The sequence below is a fragment of the Fringilla coelebs genome, assembly GCF_963513975.1.
Source record: "Fringilla coelebs genome assembly, chromosome: 2".
Lineage (NCBI taxonomy): Eukaryota > Metazoa > Chordata > Aves > Passeriformes > Fringillidae > Fringilla > Fringilla coelebs.
In genome coordinates this window covers 86,461,213-86,487,394 of record NC_140029.1, presented here as the reverse complement: position 1 = coordinate 86,487,394, position 26,182 = coordinate 86,461,213, and the positions used below count along the sequence as shown (strand labels likewise).

At 52.1% G+C, this 26,182-nt stretch overlaps 3 protein-coding genes across 3 annotated transcripts; all 3 read left to right on the top strand.

The window, feature by feature from the left end:
- Positions 1-1,519: 1,519 nt before the first annotated feature.
- On the top strand, positions 1,520-5,669 carry LOC311166688 (C-type lectin domain family 4 member E-like; the record flags this gene model as incomplete). Its single annotated transcript, XM_084226802.1, has 6 exons — positions 1,520-1,559; positions 2,473-2,574; positions 3,914-4,006; positions 4,332-4,483; positions 4,714-4,841; positions 5,547-5,669. The coding sequence occupies 6 exons, from the start codon at positions 1,520-1,522 to the stop codon at positions 5,554-5,556; spliced, it is 525 nt and encodes a 174-aa protein (XP_084082928.1). The 3' UTR covers positions 5,557-5,669.
- Positions 5,670-11,803: 6,134 nt separating this feature from the next.
- LOC311166704 (C-type lectin domain family 4 member C-like) lies at positions 11,804-16,127 on the top strand (the record flags this gene model as incomplete). The annotated part of the gene is made up of 6 exons (XM_084226819.1): positions 11,804-11,843; positions 12,751-12,852; positions 14,189-14,281; positions 14,607-14,758; positions 14,989-15,107; positions 15,813-16,127. The coding sequence occupies 6 exons, from the start codon at positions 11,804-11,806 to the stop codon at positions 15,958-15,960; spliced, it is 654 nt and encodes a 217-aa protein (XP_084082945.1). The 3' UTR covers positions 15,961-16,127.
- Positions 16,128-21,648: 5,521 nt separating this feature from the next.
- On the top strand, positions 21,649-25,002 carry LOC311166703 (C-type lectin domain family 4 member E-like; the record flags this gene model as incomplete). The annotated part of the gene is made up of 6 exons (XM_084226818.1): positions 21,649-21,765; positions 22,671-22,802; positions 23,225-23,317; positions 23,643-23,794; positions 24,027-24,145; positions 24,855-25,002. Exons 1-6 carry the CDS (start codon positions 21,726-21,728, stop codon positions 25,000-25,002), a joined length of 684 nt encoding a protein of 227 aa, XP_084082944.1. The 5' UTR covers positions 21,649-21,725.
- Between the last annotated feature and the right edge of the window lie 1,180 nt (positions 25,003-26,182).

The following is a 26,182-nucleotide window of genomic DNA, read 5'->3' as shown; positions in this document are numbered from 1 at the left end:
TGTTCCACAGTTGTCTGCAGCATTTTCAGTCACAACCAAGTGAGACTTCTTGATCTGTCATGCACAGGGACTCTGGCACAGCCCAAGTGATCCTTCTGGCCCACAATGCCAGGTCATACTGAACCCCTTTGCTCAAAGGCCCAGCCTCCCTTCCAATGCAATTAGATGAAATCAGAGTTGGCAAGTTCTCTGTTGTGCTCAGGATTTCTGGGCTCAGGATGCACATGGGCACATGGGCCCAGAGTCAGTCACAGATATGCTTTCCTCTCATTTTTGGCTCCTTTTTGCAGGCTGTGCTCAGTGGGCTTAGCCCTTTGCTAGCAAATGCCAAATATACCTGCCTGTGTATGTATTGTCACACACATGGACCCTCAGCAGGAGAGAGCAGGCAGCAGAGAGGGAAGGCCATGTATGACCTGTGAAAGTGCCTGAGGCTGTGCAAAGGGAGATTGTGTGAGCTGCAGTGATGCTCCCCTTGGTATTTGCAGGCATCCCCCAGACAGAGTGAGACATGAGTGAATCTGACTCCATGTTGAGGAATGGTTACAGGGTAGATGTCACTCTGACATACTTTTGTTAGCTGACCAAGGAAGGACTGGGAAAGTACCAAACCCTGCTAATATGAGTTTCTGCACCTGCAAGAACTTGTGTCCTTGAGCACAGCAGTAGTACGATAACAGTAATGAGGATGAGACGTGAGAAGCAGAAATGTAAGTTCTCAAGAATGAGGAAGAGCTGATATTGTAGTATAACCAATAGATTGTTTAGCTTGCAGAATATGCATGAGCTTATTACTTGTTGTGTATAAAAGTCTTGTGCTTATCAATAAAGTTGGAGCTTGCTGATTCTTACATTAAGGGTCCTAAGACTTCCCTCACCGTGACAACTCCAATTTATCAGAAGGCTGATTTATTATTTTATGATACTATATTATATTAAATAATATTATATTGGAACAATACTAAAGAAAGAGAAAGGATACAGACAGAAGGTTTAACAGGAATGATAATGAAATACTCTTTACTGACTTCTCAGAGCCCAACACAGCTGATGGTGATTAGTCATTAAGTAAAAACAGTTAACATGAAACCAATCAAACAATGACCAGTTGGTAAACAATCTCCAGACCACATTCCAAAGCAGCAAACACAGGAGAAGCAATCAGCTAATAAATGTTTTCATTTCTCTCTGTGGTTTCTCAGCTTCCCAGGAGAGGAAATCCCGGCGAAGGGATTTTTCAGAAAATAGGACAGTGACACTCCTCTTCATCCGTTTCTTTTGTCTTGGTGACTTTGTGTCTTGCAGTGAGTATTGCGTGAAGTGCCCTGGCAAGGTAACAATGAAAGTTCCTCAATTTCCATGTGCTGTGGGACCACCCAGGATATGGCTTTTTCAGCAGATCAGATTAGAGCCTGTGGAGGTCCCTTGCCAGTGTGGGAGGTGCCCTGTACAGGAGGAAGGCTGTTTGTGGGCCCACTGCTAACAGGGACCCTTGGACAAGAGTGATCCTCTTGTAGAGATGATGGATGGCCAAGGGAGAGTCAGTCCTGGAAGTGCAGGTAACCCCCAAACCTTCCCTCCTTTCTGTCCTCCTGCCAAAGGGGTTGGGGGAAAGACAGGGCTGGGATGGATCCTGGGCTTGGTGTGGAGGCCGGGTCTCCTACCAGGAGATGGGCTTAGGACAAGAGCAAAGCAAGAGATGAGGGAAGTGGGCAGTGGCCAGGCTGGCAGAATGACCTTTTCCTAGAGCCAGGGGGAATGGAAGTCCAGGCAGAGCATGCCCTGCTATTCCCTTCAGTGCTGTGTCTGTACACAATGGGGCTGAAGGCTGCTGTCCTTCTGTCATTGCCCTGCTAAAGCTCTCTGCACCACGCTGAGCACAAGTCCCTGCTCCCATCTCTGCTGTCTCCAAGGACAACCCAGCCAGGGCTCCCCAAGAGCTCCCAAGTGCATTTCCCCCTGTGGGAGCAATTCCTTCTGTGGGTCTGGCTGTGCACACCCTGAGCTGGGCAGTCACTCCTTTGGGGAACTGTGCCTCTGCAGAAAGGGGCTCATGAGACAGAGGCAAAATGCAGGGAGTGAGAGAAAGAATGTCTAAAGAGAGAGGAAGAGGAGGGAGATCCAGAAAGAGCGTTCAGTGACAGACAGGGTATTGGAAGGCAAGCAGGAAGATGTGTTGAGGAGAAAGGAGGTCTGACAGGAGAAAGGGGGAGTGAGGTTTGGGCAGAATACAGGCAGGTCTTGTGATAAAGAGGGAAATAAAACAGCAGCCTCAGGGCAGCCCCTGTGCTGCTGTACTCTGTGGCTCTGAGGCACTGCTAGGGACAGGCAGCAGGACCTGCTTCCAACACCTTGCAGCTCCCCAGTCCTTGGAAGAAGGGACCAGCAGGGTGTTGGGGAACAGAGCCCCCTGGGTTATCCTGCTCCCAACTCCGGGCTGGGACATGCTCACTCTTGCTTTGTGTTTTTCAGCCCCAGCAGAAGAGAGAGGCTGCTCCTGGCTGAACATCTGGGTCTTCCTAATTTCTGCCCTTGTAATCAAAGCTGCCATTGTGACCTTGTGCCTCTGCCTTGGTGAGTTCCAGGCTGTATTAATTCCCTTGGGATGAAGGACTCAGGTGACTGCCCCTGGTCAGGTGGAAAACCCACATCCTAGAACCTCTGCCAGAAGGAAAACACCCTTCACCAAAACACATGTCTGAGATCCCTTCTCATGCAGCCTCAACCTTTGTGAGAACACATCTGCAGCTCTTAAACCACCATTTGAATGTCTGGGCATAAGGCAGATCTCTTGGATAAGCTGGCTGCGTAGGGAACTGCCTGTGGTGGCAGCAAGGCTTTCAGAGCAGGTTGCTCTCAGTCTCTCTCAGTCTGCATGAGCTGAGGGCTTGGACAGCTCTTCTCTGAAGGGAGTGTTTCCAGAGGAACATGAGCCAATGATTTCCTATCCTGCTTACCCAAGAAGGGTAAGGCAGTACCAGTGTCTCTCATCCAACAGAGCTTTCATGGCTATCTGAAGAAGACACTGACCCTTTTTTACCCCTACAGGGATGAGCAGCTCCACAGCAGGTCAAATCCCTCAGCTGAACTCAACCAGAAGTCATCTCTCTTGTCATACTTTCTCTTTAGGTAGGGATAAGGTCACCTTTATTGGCAATGGGGGTGCTCATCCAGGCATTGCCCTCGCCCATCTCCTCTGAGTCTTCCTCCATTTCAGCAATTCAGGCACTGGAGCAACTGGGACTGTTCTGCTCATCAGTGAAAATAGTTCTAAATTAAATGACTGATGAAAAGAGGCATCTGGATTGTTAAGCACACTCCGGTCAGCTTCTAATCCATACTCCTGATGAGTGTCTGAATTACTGGGAAGTCCTTGGGATTGTGGCTGTGGCCTGTCACCAGGAGTGCATTATTCCCCACAAAGTGGAGCCAGTAGCTTTTAGGGGTTTGTGCTGCAGCCTGGTGTCAGCAGCTCCAGCTGTAAGTGATTGCCTTCAGCTGCACTGTGTGTTGCTGATGGAACTGGCCCAGCTGAGGGGGACTCCCCCAAGTGTCTGTTGCTGTGTAGTTGAGGAAGAGACAAAGGGTGACAAGGAGAGGCTGCTTTGTAGACTGGCAGCTGGGCTGTGGGTGTGTGCATGGCAGAGAGGAGTGCTTGGGAGGGCTCACTCCTGCCGTGTGTGGGGCATGTCCCCAGTGGCATGTGCTTCCAGGGGTCCCTCTGCTGTCTGACTTGGAAGAGGGGCTCTTTCTGGCTGGGAAGGCAGCTGTGCCACTGGTGTGGGCCAGGAGAGGTGACAGCTGGGACCGTGCTTGCTGGGGAAATGGTGGGAGGAGAGTCAAGGGGCCAGAGATGCTGTGTGAGGAGCTGGGAGCAAAGGCTAATCCTGCTGCCTTTCCTCTCCCTTTGCAGTGCTTCCCTTCTGCCACAGCAGTGACCAGCCCTCAGCCCTGCAGCAGCACTTCTCGCAGTGGGAGTGCAACTCAGCGGTGCCACAAGGCACAGGTCAGTACTCCCAATGTCCCCTCTTCCTTGGGGCTAAGGGCCTCGAGGAGGCTGTGCCAGGGCAGGTCAAAGCACATCCCCAGCAGAACTTTGGAGAGGCCTGAGATCCCCTTACAAGGATTACCATGGCTTTGGGTACACAAAGCTCACTGGTCATACCCCTGAGCAGTGGGAAGAAATGTCTGTACTATCCCTGTTTATTCAAGCACCTTCTGTCAGGAAAAGTCACTGAGCAGGACGTGAGCACTGTCCCTGGAAAAGCTGGATCTCTGCTATCACCCTCTCTTGTTAGTAGCCTTCATCTCTCTGTCTTCTTCCTGCACAGAGCGAGGCTGGATGTGCTGCCCAAAGGGCTGGAGAAGGTTTCAAGGAAGCTGCTATTTCCTGTCCCCTGATAAGATGAACTGTGCTGAGAGTGCACAGAACTGCAGTGGGATGGGCTCCCAGCTGGTGGTGATCACCAGCAGGGCAGAGCAGGTAAGTGCACAGGGACCAAGGGAGAGGGACCCAGCAGGCAGAGCCCCAGTGCTGGGCCCTGGAGGGGACTCAGAGCTCCTCCGTGCCCTGCAGGGGAGGGGGACAGTCCTGTCTGCTCCTCTGCAGCACCAGCCCCCTCTGCCACCAGCCCCATACCACAGGGATTCCTGATGCTTCTCTGTGCTCAGTCTTGCTCCTCATGGACATTGCACTCTCTCTCTGATTGGCAGGAATTTCTCTCTGAACAGATAAGACAATCTAATGAATCTAAAGCGGACAATTTCTACATCGGACTGTTTGCAGAGAAGGTGGGCCAGTGGCAGTGGGTGGACAAGACTCCATACAACGTGACAGCAGCGTGAGTGTCTGGGGATGAAGGGTGTTTTGTGTGACTCCTGGTATGGAAAGAATCTAGGAGATACATGAGAGGTTTCAGGTGGTCCCTGAAATGAAGTTGTGACCCCACTGCCTTGCCAGAGAGCAAAGGTACAGCAGGAGAGGGCTGTGTAGGACACCAGGTTCCCATGGCCCCATCTGTGCTGGGTATTGGTTATGAATACCTGTGACATGGAAGTCAGTGCTGTAGGCATAGAAATAACTTCAACTCTCTGGCAGCAAGAGCCCTGCAGAAGCCTGATGACCAGCCTGGCCTGACCTGCATTCACTGCACTTATAATCACAAAATGGCCAGAGCTGGAATGCAGGGAAAGAGATGGGGCACAGGGATAAAGCACCAGGATTGTCCTTGCTGTGCCTTCTTCTTGGGAACAAACTTGTCCTGGAGGCTATCACGGGCCTCTTCTAGGAATGAGTGCATGGGGTGAGTGGTGGTGATCAGTTTGAGCAGGGCCCTGTTGTGTTGGAAGGCTGTAGGAAGGAGGCAGGTTTCCATGTGTCACTGGTGCCAGTGGGATATGGAGTGGGAAGAAGGGCATTGCTTCAGTCCATGAATCAGCATTGGGAATTTCTGTTCCTTCCCTTCAAGTCTTGCATGCTGCTGTGGCCTTTTCCTGCAGTGCTTTACAGCGGGCACTGGGATGTAACAAGCCTGTCTGTGTCCCAGGTTCTGGTGAGAAGGAGAACCAAATTATTTAACTGGTGAAAATTGCACTGTAATCCATGTGCCTACAAAATCTCTCAACAACTGGAATGACGTCAAACCAGCTATGAGGCATCGTCGAATTTGTGAAGCTGCAGCAGTAATTGTGTGAAGGCAATACCCCTGTCCTGAGTAAAGCTGGGAGCTCAGCAGGGAGCTGGGAACAGCTCTGGCTGTGCTGGGAAGGGTGGGGAGCTCTGACACATCTTCACTGTGTGGGGTGGGACCGTGTGTGTGGAAGTGAAATGAACTCTGTCCAGCATTCCCAGTGCATGTGGTGTCTCAGGGAACACAGGGAGGCTCAGGCTCATTGGAGCAGCTCCTGTGTTCTTGTGTCTTCTCTCAAGTGGGTCCAGCAGCCTCTGGATGAAAAGAGATGGACTTCTCCAGGAGGAAGGCACTGGAATGGAAGGCAGATATCCAGAGATCCAATGTCCTTTGTCTCCTTGAGCAGAGCTGTTTGCGTTTTGTCGAAAATGTCCTCTAGCTGTACTGGTTGTGCTGAACAAATTCTGAAATCTTACACAGGAGAAAATACAGTATCAGACCAATCAAGAAAGGCCCTGTGTTCTTGTGCATATCTCTTTGTCCTTTTCCATCTCTAGGCTGTGGGGGTGTAATCCACAAAGCATGGAATGTTTTGGGTGGAAGGGACTTTTAAGGATAGTCTAATTTCAAGTCCCCTGTGTCACAGGCAGAGTGAGCTTTCACTAGACCAGGCTGCTCATATCACCATCCAGCCTGTCCTTGAACGTACTGGAGTTGGGACACAGCTCCTATGGGCAAGTGATTACAGTGCCTCACCACCTCACCTTCCTAAATAATAGGAAGGAACCACTCTTCCTTCCTAATATTGATCAAAACCAGCCCTCTGTCAGTCTAAAGCCATTCTCCTTTGTCCTATCATGAGATTATTGTGTAAAAAGTCCCTCTCAGCAAGGCTATTTCCACTGCTTTAGTATTGATGGTGGCAGGGATTTCACTTATTTCCACAAGATACACTCAATAACACAAGCAGATGTGAGGAAGTGCCTCAGGCAGTTCTGAGAAAGCAGTTGTCAGCAGAGACTTGTGGTGGTACCAGGGAACTGGAGAGGTGCCATGCTGCAAATATCATCCCTTCCCATTCCTGGTGTCCAGGTCCTCTCCATGTTCCCAGTGCAGATGTGTGTTTCATGCAGAACTAATTCCTTCTCTGATGCCATTTGAGTTGATGTCCCTTGGTGTCCTGTGGTGGGAACATGACCACTGTGCTCTTCAGGGCCTCTTTGGGCCTGAGATGCTTCTCCGTGCTTCCATTGCTTTCTTCCCAGTTCCAAGCCTTAGCTTTCCTCACAACTCCTGCTTCACCTGTTTCTTGATGCCATTTCTCTCTCTTTGCCTCAGCCTACTCCCATTCCCTGCTGGCCCTACCTAAGCCCAGTTCTCGGGCTGTGAGCACAATACAACTCCCTTCATTCCCTCTAAGTCACACGTCTAGACCCAGAGTCAGCGTGCCTTCCCTGGAGACCCACTGCCAGACAGCTCTTCTGGTTTTGGGACTCTTATGGGAGTCAAGCTCGTCCCTGCAAAGCAGCAATTTAACCACTTGTCTCAGAGTTTATCTGCATGTTGACTCTCTTCTCCACTGTGTATTTGCACGCATCTGCCTTCCAGGGATGTGTTCTTCTCTGGATTTGAGTTCATTTCTCTAGTTCCCACATCCATTGTCCTCCCAGCTTGTCTCCTGGCCTCTTGGCTTGTCCCTTCTCAAGTTCTCATGGCAATTTCTGCTCCTTGACTTGTTGTTTCCTTTTCCTCTCCATGGGGCTGTGTCTTTGCATTAATGGAATGAAGTAGTCCCTGCTTTGCCTCCATCTGAGCACAGCCTGAAAAACAGGATAGGGAGCAAAAGAAACGCAGCGGCGCTCCACCTCGGGGATCCGACTGTGTCCTCTCACTTCATGGAATGGCTCTCCATCCTCCTTGTGAGTTCTTGCTGCACAGGAGTCCTGGGCTGAGACTTTCTTCCTGAGACATGCAGGAGAGGAGCCCTCATGGAGCCAGCTCCAGCCTGGCCTCCCAGACAGTCATTTCAAGAATAGCTAGTGGTGACAGCACATCCTCCTGGCCCTGCAAGTGAGGGTCTCTCCATGTGCAGCCTAGAAACCAAGCTCTGCAGTGCACAGCTTCTCCCAGCACCAGCCTGGGCTGCTGGGCTGGGATCTGCCCAGAGGGCACCTCCTTATCCAGGGCCTTTAGCACCCTTCCCATGAGTTTCTGGCTTTTGCCATGCAGGATCCCCTCTGCCATAACTCTTAGCTGCCAAGCAGGACAAGGAGCACATTTCCTGTCTTCCCTCCTCCACTCAAGAGCCAGCCCAGCACAGGAGGCTTAGGCCTGCTGTGGTGCAGCCAGCTGAAGGTGCACAGTCCCTGAAGGACAGAGCTGACCAGCAGGTTCCTCTGCTGGCTGTCCACTCCTGGGTCAGCCGGTGTGAGCAGCAGCCCCTGCTGGCTCTGGACACGGCCCCCTCCCCTTGGCTGTAGGAAGAAGGCTGGAATCCATTCATTATGGACTGATGCCCATGGGAACATGGCAGGAGGAGAACAAGGGTGATTGATCTCTGGTGAATGAGGATCTGGAAGAGTTTGTCTCCTTGTCCCTCTGAGCCCTGAGACCCCAGGCCCTGGAGCTCATCCTTCCCTGCAAGGCTTGACAAGGCCATGGTGCAGGGTGACACCTCCCCACTTCTGGATCCCTGGGGAGCTGACTAGTGTGAAAGGTGGAGCCTGTATTGTAATCCTCCAGAAGGCAGCAGGACAGCAGGGCTGGAACAATCTCCTACAGCAGCGAGAGCCATTGTCTCCCAATATCTGAAGCTGAAGCATAAAATGCCTGATGGAGGAAACCTCATCCTGAGGACAATGGGAGGCCAGCAGTTACACACAGAGGGTCTTTGAGGTGGGTGTGAACGCTGCAGCCTGCATCCCCACTTGGCTGAGAGGGAATATTGTGGTGAAGAGCGATGCGCAGGCAGGTGGTAGCATCCCTCCGTCCTCTGCTCTGGACGCTTCTAACTCAGCCTCTCTTCATCTGAAGGGGTCCATCCCAAAGATGCTCCATTTGCCTTGTCAGGGCCTAGGAGCCTCCTCTCAGTTACTCCTGCCTGGCAAAGGCTGGCTGTGCCAGGAGATTGGCTCTTTCCTGTCAGTCACTAGGACACATGGGCAGTGATGTGGTCTGCTGCCTGAGGAACAACCTGCAGAGAACAATCCAGCGTTGTCCCCAGGCCTTTGGGGACTCTCCAGACAAAATTCCCTCTCTGTCTTGGGCACGTTCACTCTGTGTCCTGCTATTTCTGCCCAGGTGAGACTGGAGGCGCTGCACAATGGGCTGGAGAGACTCTCTAACTTGGTGCTCCCACATATTGGCTGAACAGATGTCTTGGAAAGCAAGGACACAGGCTCCCACAGGGTGGGGATCAATGCAGAAGCACATCATCAAAGTGGGAGTCTTCCAAGGGAGTTCTTGCAAACAAATGCTCAAACTGGCCACTGTTCGCCCTCCTGAAGCCGCTGCTTGTCATCCTGGCTTTTACCCTCTGCCTTCTCACATAATCCTGCATCCCAACATCTCAGAATTACTGCAGATAAGCTGGCACCCAACCTCTACTTCCCCAACAGTTCTGCCTAACTGGGGAGTGTGAGAGCCAGCAGAGTCCATTTCCTCCTTGGGTCCTCCATAACCTGCCTCAGAAAGCTCCATAGTAATGATTCTCCAGTGTCCTCCTGGATTTATTTCATCTTTACTGCTGAAAGCAAACTCAGAAACTGCAGCACAATTTGCAGAGCCTGACAGCTGCCTCTGTGAACTGTCCCCCACACCCTTCTGGGGCTCAGGACTGTGGGGCTGAATTTCAGGCTGTGAGAGGGCAAAGCAACCAGGCACAGTAGGAGCAACTTTCTCTGGGATTAATTCTCCCTTCCTGTATTGTCCCTGCTCTAGCACTGCTGGTGTGCTTTCTGCCTTTTGCTTTATCAGCGTTTCCTTCCAGGGTCTTTACCCTTACATCATTGTTGCAGATAAGTCTTTGCCTTCAAATCATTTGGAGTTCCAGAAAACTGGATGGCAGGACTGCTCAGGGGATTCAGGTAAATGGAGAAACTGCCATCAACCACTGAGAAAGAGAGCATGTCCTCCACCAAGTCCATTCCTGAGCAGGGGCACACTTGGTGTTCTTTGGACTTGGAACCCTCTGCAGCCTTTCCCATCCTTCTTCATGTTGGTCAGATGGCCTGGACAGCAGCAAGTGATAGAAAAGGGAGTGTGAATGCAGACAGCTCTGCGAATCCAATAGCTGCAACTCTCTGAGGGGGCATTTGTCCCAAACCACTGTTGTTAAAAAAGAACACGACCACCAGGTTAACATTAAAAAGCACTTCTCAGGAGAGACTTGTGGTGGTACCAGTAAACTGGAGAAATGCTTTGCTGCAAATATCCTCCCTTTCCTTTCCTGGTGTCCAGGTCCTCTCCATGTTCCCAGTGCAGATGTGTATCTCATGCAGATCTAACTCTTTCTCTGATGCCACTTGTGTTGATGTCCCTTTGTGTCCTGTGTTGGGAACACGACCACCATGGTCTTGATGTCCTCCTTGCAGCTGAGATGCTTCTGCCCTCTCCCAGTGGCCTGGAGAGCAGCAATGTTAGGAGTGTGATTGCAGACAGCTGTGTGAATTCCATTGCATCAACTATTCAAGGGGACATTGTCCCAAACCACTGCTATTAAAGAAGAACATGTCCACCAGCTTAACAGTAACCAGGGCATTAGGGAAAGGCTTCTGAGGCACAGGAGAAACAGTCTGAAAACAAAGTTTAGATGAAGCAAGAACAGTTTGAGAGAGGAGAGAGGAGTGGGAAGGAAGTGGCCATTGAGCCCAGGGTGCTCTGCAGCTTGGCCACCTCTGTCTGTAAGAAGCTCTCTGGCAGCTGAGTGCTGTGGGTGACCTCAGTGCTGGCACTGAGATGTGCAGCAGGCACAGAGCCACAGTTCTGCAGTGTGACAATGTGACCCTGTGCTTTCACCTGTGGTTCACAGGCTGCTGGAAGAGCTGTGCATACTCATGAACCCCACATCTCCAGCAGGAAGTGTGTGGGACCAGGGGAAGCCCTGCTTCCACAAAGGGGATGTGTTCTTGCACCTGCCCTTCCTGCATGGCTGCTGGGAGGCTGGAGTGAATTCACAAGTCTTGTGAATGTGATTTTCTGTGGAGTGAGAGCTTGTGGACACTGGTTACATAAAGATGTTTAGAAATGTAGGCTCTGACCATGTCTGCAGCCTGTTGTGCACAAAATAACAGAATCAGAGAATGTCTTCTACAGAGAGCTCAGGCTTGTCCTCCACTTGTAAGCAGTTCTGTGCCCTGATCTTGTGATGCTTCAGCTGAAATGCCTGTGCTGTTGCCATGAGCTCTCCTATTGCTGTGTCTCTGCACCCATGCATTCCTCTCCACAGGGAGAAACCAGCTGATGGAACTTCTCAGCCTGTTCCACAGTTGTCTGCAGCATTTTCAGTCACAACCAAGTGAGACTTCATGATCTGTCATGCACAGGGACTCTGGCACAGCCCAAGTGATCCTTCTGGTCCACAATGCCAGGTCATACTGAACCCCTTTGCTCAAAGGCCCAGCCTCCCTTCCAATGCAATTAGATCAAATCAGAGTTGGCAAGTTCTCTGTTGTGCTCAGGATTTCTGGGCTCTGGATGCACATGGGCACATGGGCCCAGAGTCAGTCACAGATATGCTTTCCTCTCATTTTTGGCTCCCTTTTGCAGGCTGTGCTCAGTGGGCTTAGCCCTTTGCTAGCAAATGCCAAATATACCTGCCTGTGTATGTATTGTCACACACATGGACCCTCAGCAGGAGAGAGCAGGCAGCAGAGAGGGAAGGCCATGTATGACCTGTGAAAGTGCCTGAGGCTGTGCAAAGGGAGATTGTGTGAGCTGCAGTGATGCTCTGCTTCATCTGTTTCCCTTGCCTTAATGAGGTTTTGTGTTGCAATGATTCTTGTTTGAAATGCCCTAGCAGGGTAATGATGGAAGTTCCTCAATCCCCATGTGCTGTGGGTCCACCCAGGATATGGCTTTTTCAGCAGATCAGATTAGAGCCTGTGGAGGTCTAAGGCTGTTTGTGGGCCCACTGCTAACAGGGACCCTTGGAGAAGAGTGATCCTCTTGTAGAGATGATGGATGGCCAAGGGAGAGTCAGTCCTGGAAGTGCAGGTAACCCCCAAACCTTCCCTCCTTTCTGTCCTCCTGCCAAAGGGGTTGGGGGAAAGACAGGGCTGGGATGGATCCTGGGCTTGGTGTGGAGGCCGGGTCTCCTACCAGGAGATGGGCTTAGGACAAGAGCAAAGCAAGAGATGAGGGAAGTGGGCAGTGGCCAGGCTGGCAGAATGACCTTTTCCTAGAGCCAGGGGGAATGGAAGTCCAGGCAGAGCATGCCCTGCTATTCCCTTCAGTGCTGTGTCTGTACACAATGGGGCTGAAGGCTGCTGTCCTTCTGTCATTGCCCTGCTAAAGCTCTCTGCACCACGCTGAGCACAAGTCCCATCTCTGCTGTCTCCAAGGACAACCCAGCCAGGGCTCCCCAAGAGCTCCCAAGTGCATTTCCCCCTGTGGGAACAATTCCTTCTGGGGGTCTGGCTGTGCACACCCTGAGCTGGGCAGTCACTCCTTTGGGGGACTGTGCCTCTGCAGAAAGGGGCTCATGAGACAGAGGCAAAATGCAGGGAGTGAGAGAAAGAATGTCTAAAGAGAGAGGAAGAGGAGGGAGATCCAGAAAGAGCGTTCAGTGACAGACAGGGTATTGGAAGGCAAGCAGGAAGATGTGTTGAGGAGAAAGGAGGTCTGACAGGAGAAAGGGGGAGTGAGGTTTGGGCAGAATACAGGCAGGTCTTGTGATAAACAGAGAAATAAAAAAGCAGCCACAGGGCAGCCCCTGTGCTGCTGTACTCTGTGGCTCTGAGGCACTGCTAGGGACAGGCAGCAGGACCTGCTTCCAGCACCTGTGGGGCTCCCCAGTCCTTGGAAGAAGGGACCAGCAGGGTGCTTGGGAGCAGAGCCCCCTGGGTTATCCTGCTCCCAACTCCGGGCTGGGACATGCTCACTCTTGCTTTGTGTTTTTCAGCCCCAGCAGAAGAGAGAAGCTGCTCCTGGCTGAACATCTGGGTCTTCCTAATTTCTGCCCTTGCAATCAAAGCTGCCATTGTGACCTTGTGCCTCTGCCTTGGTGAGTTCCAGACTGTATTAATTCCCTTGGGATGAAGGGCTCAGGTGACTGCCCCTGGTCAGGTGGAAAACCCACATCCTAGAACCTCTGCCAGAAGGAAAACACCCTTCACCAAAACACATATCTGAGATCCCTTCTCATGCAGCCTCAACCTTTGTGAGAACACATCTGCAGCTCTTAAACCACCATTTGAATGTCTGGGCATAAGGCAGATCTCTTGGATAAGCTGGCTGTGTAGGGAACTGCCTGTGGTGGCAGCAAGGCTTTCAGAGCAGGTTGCTCTCAGTCTCTCTCAGTCTGCATGAGCTGAGGGCTTGGACAGCTCTTCTCTGAAGGGAGTGTTTCCAGAGGAACATGAGCCAATGATTTCCTATCCTGCTTACCCAGGAAGGGTAAGGCAGTACCAGTGTCTCTCAGCCAACAGAGCTTTCATGGCTATCTGAAGAAGACACTGACCCTTTTTTACCCCTACAGGGATGAGCAGCTCCACAGCAGGTCAAATCCCTCAGCTGAACTCAACCAGAAGTCATCTCTCTTGTCATACTTTCTCTTTGGGTAGGGATAAGGTCACCTTTATTGGCAATGGGGGTGCTCATCCAGGCATTGCCCTTGCCCATCTCTGAGTTTTCCTCCATTTTAGCAATTCAGGCACTGGAGCAACTGGGACTGTTCTGCTCATCAGTGAAAATAGTTCTAAATTAAATGACTGATGAAAAGAGGCATCTGGATTGTTAAGCACACTCCGGTCAGCTTCTAATCCATACTCCTGATGAGTGTCTGAATTACTGGGAAGTCCTTGGGATTGTGGCTGTGGCCTGTCACCAGGAGTGCATTATTCCCCACAAAGTGGAGCCAGTAGCTTTTAGGGGTTTGTGCTGCAGCCTGGTGTCAGTAGCTCCAGCTGTAAGTGATTGCCTTCAGCTGCACTGTGTGTTGCTGATGGAACTGGTCCAGCTGAGGGGGACTCCCCCAAGTGCCTGTTGCTGTGTAGTTGAGCAAGAGACAAAGGGTGACAAGGAGAGGCTGCTTTGTAGACTGGCAGCTGGGCTGTGGGTGTGTGCATGGCAGAGAGGAGTGCTTGGGAGGGCTCTCTCCTGCCGTGTGTGGGGCATGTGCCCAGTGGCATGTGCTTCCAGGGGTCCCTCTGCTGTCTGACGTGGAAGAGGGGCTCTTTCTGGCTGGGAAGGCAGCTGTGCCACTGGTGCGGGCCAGGAGAGGTGACAGCTGGGACCGTGCTTGCTGGGGAAATGGTGGGAGGAGAGTCAAGGGGCCAGAGATGCTGTGTGAGGAGCTGGGAGCAAGGGCTAATCCTGCTGCCTTTCCTCTCCCTTTGCAGTGCTTCCCTTCTGCCACAGCAGTGACCAGCCCTCAGCCCTGCAGCAGCACTTCTCGCAGTGGGAGTGCAACTCAGCGGTGCCACAAGGCACAGGTCAGTACTCCCAATGTCCCCTCTTCCTTGGGGCTAAGGGCTTCAGGGAGGCTGTGCCAGGGCAGGTCAAAGCACATCCCCAACAGAACTTTGGAGAGGCCTGAGATCCCCTTACAAGGATTACCATGGCTTTGGGTACACAAAGCTCACTGGTCATACCCCTGAGCAGTGGGAAGAAATGTCTGTACTATCCCTGTTTATTCAAGCACCTTCTGTCAGGAAAAGTCACTGAGCAGGACGTGAGCACTGTCCCTGGAAAAGCTGGATCTCTGCTATCACCTTCTCTTGTTAGTAGCCATCATCTCTCTGTCCTCTTCCTGCACAGAGCGAGGCTGGATGTGCTGCCCAAAGGGCTGGAGAAGGTTTCAAGGAAGCTGCTATTTCCTGTCCCCTGATAGGATGAACTGTACTGAGAGTGCACAGAACTGCAGTGGGATGGGCTCCCAGCTGGTGGTGATCACCAGCAGGGCAGAGCAGGTAAGTGCACAGGGACCAAGGGAGAGGGACCCAGCAGGCAGAGCCCCAGTGCTGGGCCCTGGAGGGGACTCAGAGCCCCTCCGTGCCCTGCAGGGGAGGGGGAAGGTCCTGTCTGCTGCTCTGCAGCACCAGCCCCCTCTGCCACCAGCCCCATACCACAGGGATTCCTGATGCCTCTCTGTGCTCAGTCCTGCCTCTCATGGACATTGCACTCTCTCTCTGATTGCCAGGAATTCCTCTCGAATCAGAGAACTCAATACGTGCAAAGAGATAATTTATACATTGGTCTGTTTGAGAAGGGGCGCCAGTGGCAGTGGGTGGACAAGACTCCATACAATGTGACAGCAGGGTGAGTATCTCTGCATGAAGGGTGTTTGATGTGACGTCTGGCAGCGAAACAGAGTAGGAGCCATGTGAGAGGTTCAGGTGCTGCATGTGAAGGAGTTTTGACCCTGCTTCCTTGTGAGAAATCATAGATACAGCAGGAGAGGGCTGTGTAGGACACCAGGTTCACACAGCCCCATCTGTGCTGGGTATTGGTTATGAATACCTGTGACATGGAAGTCACTGCTGTAGGCATAGAAATAACTTCAACTCTCTGGCAGCAAGTGCCCTGCAGAACCCTGATGACCAGCCTGGCCTGACCCCCATTCACTGCACTTATAATCACAAAATGGCCTGTGCTGGAAAGCAGGGAAAGAGATGGGGCACAGGGATAAAGCACCAGGATTGTCCTTGCTGTGCCTTCTTCTGGGGAACAAACTTGTCCTGGAGGCTATCACGGGCCTCTTCTGGGAATGAGGTGCATGGGGTGAATGGTGGTGATCAGTTTGAGCAGGGCCCTGTTGTGTTGGAAGGCTGTAGGAAGGAGGCAGGTTTCCATGTGTCACTGGTGCCAGTGGGATATGGAGTGGGAAGAAGGGCATTGCTTCAGTCCATGAATCAGCATTGGGAATTTCTGTTTCTTCCCTTCACGTCTTGCATGCTGCTGTGGCCTTTTCCTGCAGTGCTTTACAGCGGGCACTGGGATGTAACAAGCCTGTCTGTGTCCCAGGTTCTGGCAAAAAGGAGAACCAAGTCCAGGCCATGATGAGAACTGCACTGTAATGCATTTGCCTGAAGGGACCGTCAACAACTGGAATGACGTCAAACCAGCTATGAGGCATCGTCGAATTTGTGAAGCTGCAGCAGTAATTGTGTGAAGGCAATACCCCTGTCCTGAGTAAAGCTGGGAGCTCAGCAGGGAGCTGGGAACAGCTCTGGCTGTGCTGGGAAGGGTGGGGAGCTCTGACACATCTTCACTGTGTGGGATGGGACCGTGTATGTGGAAGTGAAATGAACTCTGTCCAGCATCCCCAGTGCATGTGGTGTCTCATGGAACACAGGGAGGCTCAGGCTCATTGGAGCAGCTCCTGTGTTCTTGTGTCCTCCTATCCCTGAGTGGGTCCAGCAGCCTCTGGCTGAAAAGAGATGGACTTCTCCAGGAGGAAGGCATTGGAATGGAAGGCAGATATCCCGAGATCCAATGTCCTTTGTCTCCTTGAGCAGCGCTGTTTGCTTTTTGTCGAGTCACACACCAAATGTCCTCTACCTGTACTGGTTTTGCTGATCAAATTCTGAAATCTTAGACCAGATAAAATACAGTATCACACCAATGAAGAAATTCTCTGTACCTGTCTCTGTATGTCCTTTATCCTCCGTATCTAAGCTGGAGAGGTAAAGTCCTAGGCTCTCGGAATGGTTTAGCTTGTATGGAATCTTTAAGGATCAAGTTTTCAGCCTCTGGGTCTTGAGCACCACCCCTTCCACTAGAGCAGTCTGCTCAAAGCCCCATGCAGCCCAGCCTTGAACACTTCCAGGGACGGGCTATGCACAGCTTCTCTGGGAAACGTGTGCCAGTGCCTCACAACCCTTACAGAAAAGAATTTCTCCCTAATACCTACTCTAAACCTGCCCTCTTTCAGTTTAAAGCCATTCCCCTTTGCCTTATGCACTACGTGCCCTTGTAACAAGCCCCTCTCCAGCCCTCCTGGAATCCTCCTGGAAGACTGCTGTGAGACCAACTAGGAATCCTCTCTTTCTCATGCTGAACAATCCCAAAAATCCCAATTCTTTTAGCTTGTGCTCCAACCCTCTGTCTCTATCCTGATTGCCTTCATCTTTGTGGCCCTCCCTTTGGACTTGCTGCCATGGGGGAAACAATCCACAGCTGGCCTTCAGATGCTCCTGGAGGAAAAAGTCCTCTTCCTGACTCGGGGCTGATCCCAGGCTCACGTGAGGCAGCAGCAGTCCTGGAAAGCCAAATGCTCAGTGGTGCCTGGAATGGCATGGCTGCCCAGGCCAGACCATGCTGCAGAGGAGGCTGACGAGACAGGGCTCCTGCTGCACATGACATCCCATCCAGGACATCAGTGCCTATTGCATTGCCTTCATGTCCTGCTGTAGAGCATTGGACACCATGGATCTTCCTTTGCTCCATCTCTTCCCGCTTCCTGCTTCCTGTGTCCTCGCTTCTCTCTCCTCAGGAAACACCAAGTGCCCAAGCTGCCCTGAGGGAACAGTGCCAGCTCCCCACAGGGAATGCCATTGGGTGTACAGCTCCTGTTTGTGCGCCTCTGTCCTACCCGTGGAAGTGAATCGCCTCTCTGTGTCCCAGAGAGAGGGGAATTTGTTCTGGAGGCAAGGTGCCCAGGAGATTTGCCTTCCTAATCCAATGGGAGCAGTAGTATGAAGAGCAGTGCAGGTGCTGCAGGTGGCTGCAGGACCACATGCACAGCTCGAGGCAGGAATGAGACACAGCGTGGAGGGACAGTAGGTCCTACATACATGGGGACCTATGGAAGAATGGGGACATAAACATGCAATAAACCACACAAATCAGCACAGGCAGTAGGCACTGATCCCAACTCAAAGAGCTGCCTGTTCCTGTCCCTCTACCTGGCTGTAGCAGGATGATGAAATCCTTTTTGCAGAGAAAATGTCTGTCTACACCTGTACAGTGTGGCCCTGGGAGTGAGGGCCTCTCCATCTTGCCCTGGAAAGCACGTCCTGCAGTGCACAGCTTCTCCCAGCACCAGCCTGGGCTGCAGAGCTTGCCACTGGCTGGAAAGCCCTGCTTTGTCTGGGGCCTGTAGCACCATTCCCACGAGTTTCTGGCTTTTCTATATAGATTCCACTTTAGGCCTGTCCTCTGCCATAACTCTTAGCTGCCAAGCAGGACAAGGAGCACATTTCCTGTCTTCCCTCCTCCACTCAAGAGCCAGCCCAGCACAGGAGGCTTAGGCCTGCTGTGGTGCAGCCAGCTGAAGGTGCACAGTCCCTGAAGGACAGAGCTGACCAGCAGGTTCCTCTGCTGGCTGTCCACTCCTGGGTCAGCCGGTGTGAGCAGCATCCCCTGCTGGCTCTGGACACGGCCCCCTCCCCTTGGCTGTAGGAAGAAGGCAGGATTCCATGCAGGATTGCTTCCCCTAGGAACAGGGCAGGAGGGGAACAAGGGTGATTCATGCTGGGAGTTTGGGACGAATGAGGATCTGGAAGAGTTTGTCTCCTTGTCCCTCTGAGCCCTGAGACCCCAGGTCCTGGAGCTCATCCTTCTCTGCAAGACTTGACAACATCCTGGATCCCAACATGTCAGGATCACTGCAGACAAAGTGGATCTCAGCCTCTACATGCCCAACAGTTCAGCCACACTGGGTGAGAGTGAGATCCAACAGAGTCCATCTCATCTTTGGGTCCTCCATAACCTGTCTGCCAAAGCTCCATGAAAGGAACCTCCTCTGTCCTCCTGGATTGTTTGTACTTTACTGCTGAAAGCAAACTCAGAAACTGCAGCACAAGTTGCAGAGCCTGACAGCTGCCTCTGTGAGCTGTCCCCCACACCCTGCTGGGGCTCAGGACCTTGGGGCTGGATTTCAGGCTGTGAGAGGGCAAAGCAACCAGGCACAGTGGGAGCAACTTTCTCTGGGATTAATTCTCCCTTCCTGTATTGTCTCTGCTGCTAGCACTGCTGGTGTGCTTTCTGCCTTTTGCTTTATTAGTGTTTCCTTCAAGGCTCCTCGCCCGTATGTCATTGATGCAGATAAGTCTTTGCCTTCAAATCATTTGGAGTTCCAGAAAACGGGATAGCAGGACTGCTCAGGGGATTCAGATTAATGGAGAAACTGCCTTCACCCACTGAGAAAGAGAGCATGTCCTCCACCAAGTCCATTCCTGAGCAGGGGCACACTTGGTGTTCTTTGGACTTGGAACCCTCTGCAGCCTTTCCCATCCTTCTTCATGTTGGTCAGATGGCCTGGACAGCAGCAAGTGATAGAAAAGGGAGTGTGAATGCAGACAGCTGTGTGAATGCAATAGCTGCAACTATCTGTCTTGGTTTGGAAAGACAGGTGCCTGCTAAAGGAGACAGGAGCCTCCCCTGAAATGGAGAATGCAAACCCTCCCCACTCCTCCGAATTGCTATGAAGTTTAAATTAAGGGGCTCTCATGCAAATAATATGGGAGCAGGAAAGAACAGTTCTTTAATAGGGAAGGAAAAAAATACAATGATGAAATACAAGAATGCAATACACTAGAACAACACTGACAGAGTCAGAACTCAACCTGACACCCTGTGGGTCAGGGTGTTGGTAGCAGTCCAGTTGGAAAAGGGGCTGCAGTCCTCCTGGAGTGTCAGGCGTGGTTCTGTTGGAGCAGGGCAGTCCTGTAGGAAAGGGGTGTATTCTTCCTCCGCAGATCCGTGGAAGTAGAAGCAGCCGCTGTTCCTCTGGGGAGTCCAGTGGAGAAGAGCCATGCTGGAGTGTCAGAATCTCCAGATTATATCTGGGCAGGAATGCTTGGCTCCTCCCTCTGGGCGGAGCATCTCACAATGGGATGTTACAGTTCTTATCCATCGTGTGGTGACATTCAGTAGCCCGTTATCAGCAGATGTTCCCTGCTAAAGGACCTTGATTATGATCACTGAGGAAGAGAGATAAAGAGAATTGCCTGCTTGACACCAGAGAACTGCCATACAGATGGCAATAGAATACATCTTGCCTTGCAATCTGGAACACTGTCTGAGGGGGCATTTGGCCCAAACTGTTGCTGCTAAAGAAGAACACGACCACCAGCTTAATAGTAAACAGCACTTGTCATCAGAGACTTGTGGTGGTACCAGTGAACTGGAGAGGTGCCGTGCTGCAAATATCCTCCCTTTCCTTTCCTGGTTTCCAGGTCCTCTCCATGTTCCCAGTGCAGATATATATATCATGCAGATATAAACTCTTTCTTTGATGCCACTTGAGTTGATGTCCCTTGGTTTCCAGTGGTGGGAAAACGACCACCATGGTTTTCATGTCCTCCTTGCGGCTGAGATGCTTCTGCCCTCTTGCAGTGGAGAGGAAGCCTGGACAGCAGCAATGATAGAAATGGGAGTGTGAATGCAGACAGCTGTGTGAATGCAATAGCTGTATCCATGGGAATGATATTTTCCCTGAAACTACTGCTATTAAAGAAGAACATGACCACCAGCTTAACAGTAACCAGGGCATTAGGGAAAGGCTTCTGAGGCATAGAAGAAACAGTCTGAAAACAAAGATTAGATGAAGCAAGAACAGTTTGAGAGAGGAGAGAGGAGTGGGAAGGAAGTGGCCATTGAGCCCAGGGTGCTCTGCAGCTTGGCCAACTCTGTCTGTAAGAAGCTTCCTGGCAGCTGAGTGCTGTGGCTGACCTTAGTGATGGCACTGAGATGTGCAGCAGGCACAGAGCCACAGTTCTGCAGTGTGACAATGTGACCCTGTGCTTTCACCTGTGGTTCCCAGGCTGCTGGAAGAGCTGTGCATACTCACGAACCCCACATCTCCAGCAGGAAGTGTGTGGGACCAGGGGAAGCCCTGCTTCCACAAAGGGGATGTGTTCTTGCAGTTGCACTTCCTGCATGGCTGCTGGGAGGCTGGAGTGAATTCACAAGTCTTGTGAATGTGATTTTCTGTGGAGTGAGAGCTTGTGGACACTGGTTACATAAAGAAGTTTAGAAATGTAGGCTCTGACCATATCTGCAGCTTGTTGTGCAGAAAATGGAATCAGAGAATGTCTTCTACAGAGAGCTCAGGCTTGTCCTTCCTTGTAAGCAGTTCTGTGCCCTGATCTTGTGATGCTTCAGCTGAAATGCCTGTGCTGTTGCTATGAGCTCTCCTATTGCTGTGTCTCTGCACCCATGCATTCCTTTGCACAGGGAGAAACCAGCTGATGGAACATCTCAGCCTGTTCTGCAGCATTTTCAGTCACAACCAAGTGAGACTTCATGATCTGTCATGCACAGGGACTCTGGCACTGCCAAGTGATCCTTCTGGCCCACAATGCCAGGTCATACTGAACCCCTTTGCTCAAAGCCCCAGCCTCACTTCCAATGCAATTAGATCAAATCAGAGTTGGCAAGTTCTCTGATGTGCTCAGGATTTCTGGGCTCAGGATGCACATGGGCACATGGGCCCAGAGTCAGTCACAGATATGCTTTCCTCTCATTTTTGGCTCCCTTTTGCAGGCTGTGCTCAGTGGGCTTAGCCCTTTGCTAGCAAATGCCAAATATACCTGCCTGTGTATGTATTGTCACACACATGGACCCTCAGCAGGAGAGAGCAGGCAGCAGAGAGGGAAGGCCATGTATGACCTGTGAAAGTGCCTGAGGCTGTGCAAAGGGAGATTGTGTGAGCTGCAGTGATGCTCCCCTTCCTCTGTTCCCTTTGTCTTGGTGACTTTGTGTGTTGCAATGATTCTTGTGTGAAATGCCGTGGCAGGGGCAGGGTAATGATGGAAGTTCCTCAATCTCCATGTGCTCTCGAGTACACCCTGGAGCTGGCTTTTTCAGCAGATCAGATTAGAGCCTGTGGAGGTCCCTCACCAGTGTGGGAGGTGCCCTGTACAGGAGGAAGGCTGTTTGTGGGCCCACTGCTAACAGGGACCCTTGGAGAAGAGTGATCCTCTTGTAGAGATGATGGATGGCCAAGGGAGAGTCAGTCCTGGAAGTGCAGGTAACCCCCAAACCTTCCCTCCTTTCTGTCCTCCTGCCAAAGGGGTTGGGGGAAAGACAGGGCTGGGATGGATCCTGGGCTTGGTGTGGAGGCCGGGTCTCCTACCAGGAGATGGGCTTAGGACAAGAGCAAAGCAAGAGATGAGGGAGGGAAGTGGGCAGTGGCCAGGCTGGCAGAATGACCTTTTCCTAGAGCCAGGGGGAATGGAAGTCCAGGCAGAGCATGCCCTGCTATTCCCTTCAGTGCTGTGTCTGTACACAATGGGGCTGAAGGCTGCTGTCCTTCTGTCATTGCCCTGCTAAAGCTCTCTGCACCACGCTGAGCACAAGTCCCATCTCTGCTGTCTCCAAGGACAACCCAGCCAGGGCTCCCCAAGAGCTCCCCAAGTGCATTTTCCCCTGTGGGAACAATTCCTTCTGTGGGTCTGGCTGTGCACACCCTGAGCTGGGCAGTCACTCCTTTGGGGGACTGTGCCTCTGCAGAAAGGGGCTCATGGGACAGAGGCAAAATGCAGGGAGTGAGAGAAAGAATGTCTAAAGAGAGAGGAAGAGGAGGGAGATCCAGAAAGAGCATTCAATGACAGACAGGGTATTGGAAGGCAAGCAGGAAGGTGTGTTGAGGAGAAAGGAGGTCTGACAGGAGAAAGGGGGAGTGAGGTTTGGGCAGAATACAGGCAGGTCTTGTGATAAAGAGGGAAATAAAACAGCAGCCTCAGGGCAGCCCCTGTGCTGCTGTACTCTGTGGCTCTGAGGCACTGCTAGGGACAGGCAGCAGGACCTGCTTCCAGCACCTGTGGGGCTCCCCAGTCCTTGGGACCAGCAGGGTGCTGGGGAACAGAGCCCCCTGGGTTATCCTGCTCCCAACTCCTGGCTGGGACATGCTCACTCTTGCTTTGTGTTTTTCAGCCCCAGCAGAAGAGAGAGGCTGCTCCTGGCTGAACATCTGGGTCTTCCTAATTTCTGCCCTTGCAATCAAAGCTGCCATTGTGACCTTGTGCCTCTTGTTTGTGCTGCAGGCAGGTGTCAGCAGCTCCAGCTGTAAGTGATTGCCTTCAGCTGCACTGTGTGTTGCTGATGGAACTGGCCCAGTTGAGGGGGACTCCCCCAAGTGCCTGTTGCTGTGTAGTTGAGGAAGAGACAAAGGGTGACAAGGAGAGGCTGCTTTGTAGACTGGCAGCTGGGCTGTGGGTGTGTGCATGGCAGAGAGGAGTGCTTGGGAGGGCTCTCTCCTGCCGAGTGAGTGGCATGTCCCCAGTGGCATGTGCTTCCAGGGGTCCCTCTTGGAAGAGGGGCTCTTTCTGGCTGGGAAGGCAGCTGTGCCACTGGTATGGGCCAGGAGAGGTGACAGCTGGGACCGTGCTTGCTGGGGAAATGGTGGAAGAGGAGTCAAGGGGCCAGAGATGCTGTGTGAGGAGCTGGGAGCAAGGGCTAATCCTGCTGCCTTTCCTCTCCCTTTGCAGTGCTTCCCTTCTGCCACAGCAGTGACCAGCCCTCAGCCCTGCAGCAGCACTTCTCGCAGTGGGAGTGCGACTCAGCGGTGCCACAAGGCACAGGTCAGTACTCCCAATGTCCCCTCTTCCTTGGGGCTAAGGGCCTCGAGGAGGCTGTGCCAGGGCAGGTCAAAGCACATCCCCAGCAGAACTTTGGAGAGGCCTGAGATCCCCTTACAAGGATTACCATGGCTTTGGGTACACAAAGCTCACTGGTCATACCCCTGAGCAGTGGGAAGAAATGTCTGTACTATCCCTGTTTATTCAAGCACCTTCTGTCAGGAAAAGTCACTGAGCAGGACGTGAGCACTGTCCCTGGAAAAGCTGGATCTCTGCTATCACCATCTCTTGTTAGTAGCCTTCATCCCTCTGTCCTCTTCCTGCACAGAGCGAGGCTGGATGTGCTGCCCAAAGGGCTGGAGAAGGTTTCAAGGAAGCTGCTATTTCCTGTCCCCTGATAAGATGAACTGTGCTGAGAGTGCACAGAACTGCACTGGGATGGGCTCCCAGCTGGTGGTGATCACCAGCAGGGCAGAGCAGGTAAGTGCACAGGGACCAAGGGAGAGGGACCCAGCAGGCAGAGCCCCAGTGCTGGGCCCTGGAGGGGACTCAGAGCCCCTCCGTGTCCTGCAGGGGAGGAGGAAGGTCCTGTCTGCTCCTCTGCAGCACCAGCCCCCTCTGCCACCAGCCCCATACCACAGGGATTCCTGATGCCTCTCTGTGCTCAGTCTTGCTCCTCATGGGGATTGCACTCTCTCTCTCTGATTGCCAGGAATTCCTCTCCAAGCAGAAAACTCAAGACGTGCGAAGAGATAATTTATACATTGGTCTGTTTGAGAAGGTGGGCCAGTGGCAGTGGGTGGACAAGACTCCATACAATGTGACAGCAGCGTGAGTGTCTGTGGATGAAGGGTGTTTGCTGTGACTCCTGGTAGGGAAAGAAATAGGAGACATATGAGAGGTTCAGGTGCTGCATGGGAAGGAGTTTTGACCCTGCTTCCTTGTGAGAAATCATAGATACAGCAGGAGAGGGCTGTGTAGGACGCCAGGTTCACATGGCCCCATCTGTGCTGGGTATTGGTTATGAATTAACTACCTGTGACATGGAAGTCAATGCCGTAGGAATAGAAATAACTTCAACTCTCTGGCAGCAAGTGCCCTGCAGAACCCTGATGACCAGCCTGGCCTGACCTGCATTCACTGCACTTATAATCACAAAATGGCCTGTGCTGGAATGCAGGGAAAGAGATGGGGCACAGGGATAAAGCACCAGGATTGTCCTTGCTGTGCCTTCTTCTTGGGAACAAACTTGTCCTGGAGGCTATCACGGGCCTCTTCTGGGAATGAGGTGCATGGGGTGAGTGGTGGTGATCAGTTTGAGCAGGCCCCTGTTGAGCTGGAAGGCTGTAGGAAGGAGGCAGGTTTCCATGTGTCACTGGTGCCAGTGGGATATGGAGTGGGAAGAAGGGCATTGCTTCAGTCCATGAATCAGCATTGGGAATTTCTGTTTCTTCCCTTCACGTTTTGCATGCTGCTGTGGACTTTTCCTGCAGTGCTTTACAGCGGGCACTGGGGTGTAACAAGCCTGTCTGTGTCCCAGGTTCTGGCGAGAAGGAGAACCAAGTCCAGGCCATGATGAGAACTGCACTGTAATCCATGTACCTGAAGGCACCCTCGACAACTGGAATGACGTCAAACCAGCTACGAGGTATCATCGAATTTGTGAAGCTGCAGCAGTAATTGTGTGATGGCAATACCCCTGTCCTGAGTAAAGCTGGGAGCTCAGCAGGGAGCTGGGAACAGCTCTGGCTGTGCTGGGAAGGGTGGGGAGCTCTGACACATCTTCACTGTGTGGGATGGGACCATGTGTGTGGAAGTGAAATGAACTCTGTCCAGCATCCCCAGTGCATGTGGTGTCTCATGGAACACAGGGAGGCTCAGGCTCATTGGAGCAGTTCCTGTGTTCTTGTGTCCTCCTATCCCTGAGTGGTTCCAGCAGCCTCTGGCTGAAAAGAGATGGACTTCTCCAGGAGGAAGGCACTGGAATGGGAGGCAGATATCCCGAGATCCAATGTCCTTTGTCTCCTTGAGCAGAGCTGTTTGATTTTTGTTAAGTCACACACCAAGTGTCCTCTAGCTGTACTGGTTTTGCTGATCAAATTCTGAAATCTTAGACCAGATAAAATACAGTATCACACCAATGAAGAAATTCTCTGTACCTGTCTCTGTATCTCTTTTTTCCTCTGTATTTAAGCTGGAGAGGTAAAGTCCTAGAATCTCGGAATGCTTTAGCTTGTATGGAACCTTTAAGGATCAAGTTTTGAACCTCTGGGTCTTGAGTAGGGACGCCTTCCACTAGAGCAGTCTGCTCAAAGCCCCATGCAGCCCAGCCTTGAACACTTCCAGGGATGGGCTATGCACAGCTTCTCTGGGAAACGTGTGCCAGTGCCTCACAACCCTTACAGAAAAGAATTTCTCCCTAATACCTACTCTAAACCTGCCCTCTTTCAGTTTAAAGCCATTCCCCTTTGCCTTATGCACTACATGCCCTTGTAACAAGCCCCTATCCAGCCCTCCTGGAATCCTCCTGGAAGACTGCTGTAAGACCAACTTGGAATCTTCTCTTTCCCATGCTGAACAATCCCCAAAATCCCAATTCTTTTAGCTTGTGCTCCAACCCTCTGTCTCTATCCTGATTGCCTTCATCTTTGTGGCCCTCCCTTTGGACTTGCTGCCATGGGGGAAACAATCCACACTGGGCCTTCAGATGCTCCTGGAGGAAAAAGTCCTCTTCCTGACTCGGGGCTGATCCCAGGCTCACGTGAGGCAGCAGCAGTCCTGGAAAGCCAAATGCTCAGTGGTGCCTGGAATGGCATGGCTGCCCAGGCCAGACCATGCTGCAGAGGAGGCTGACGAGACAGGGCTCCT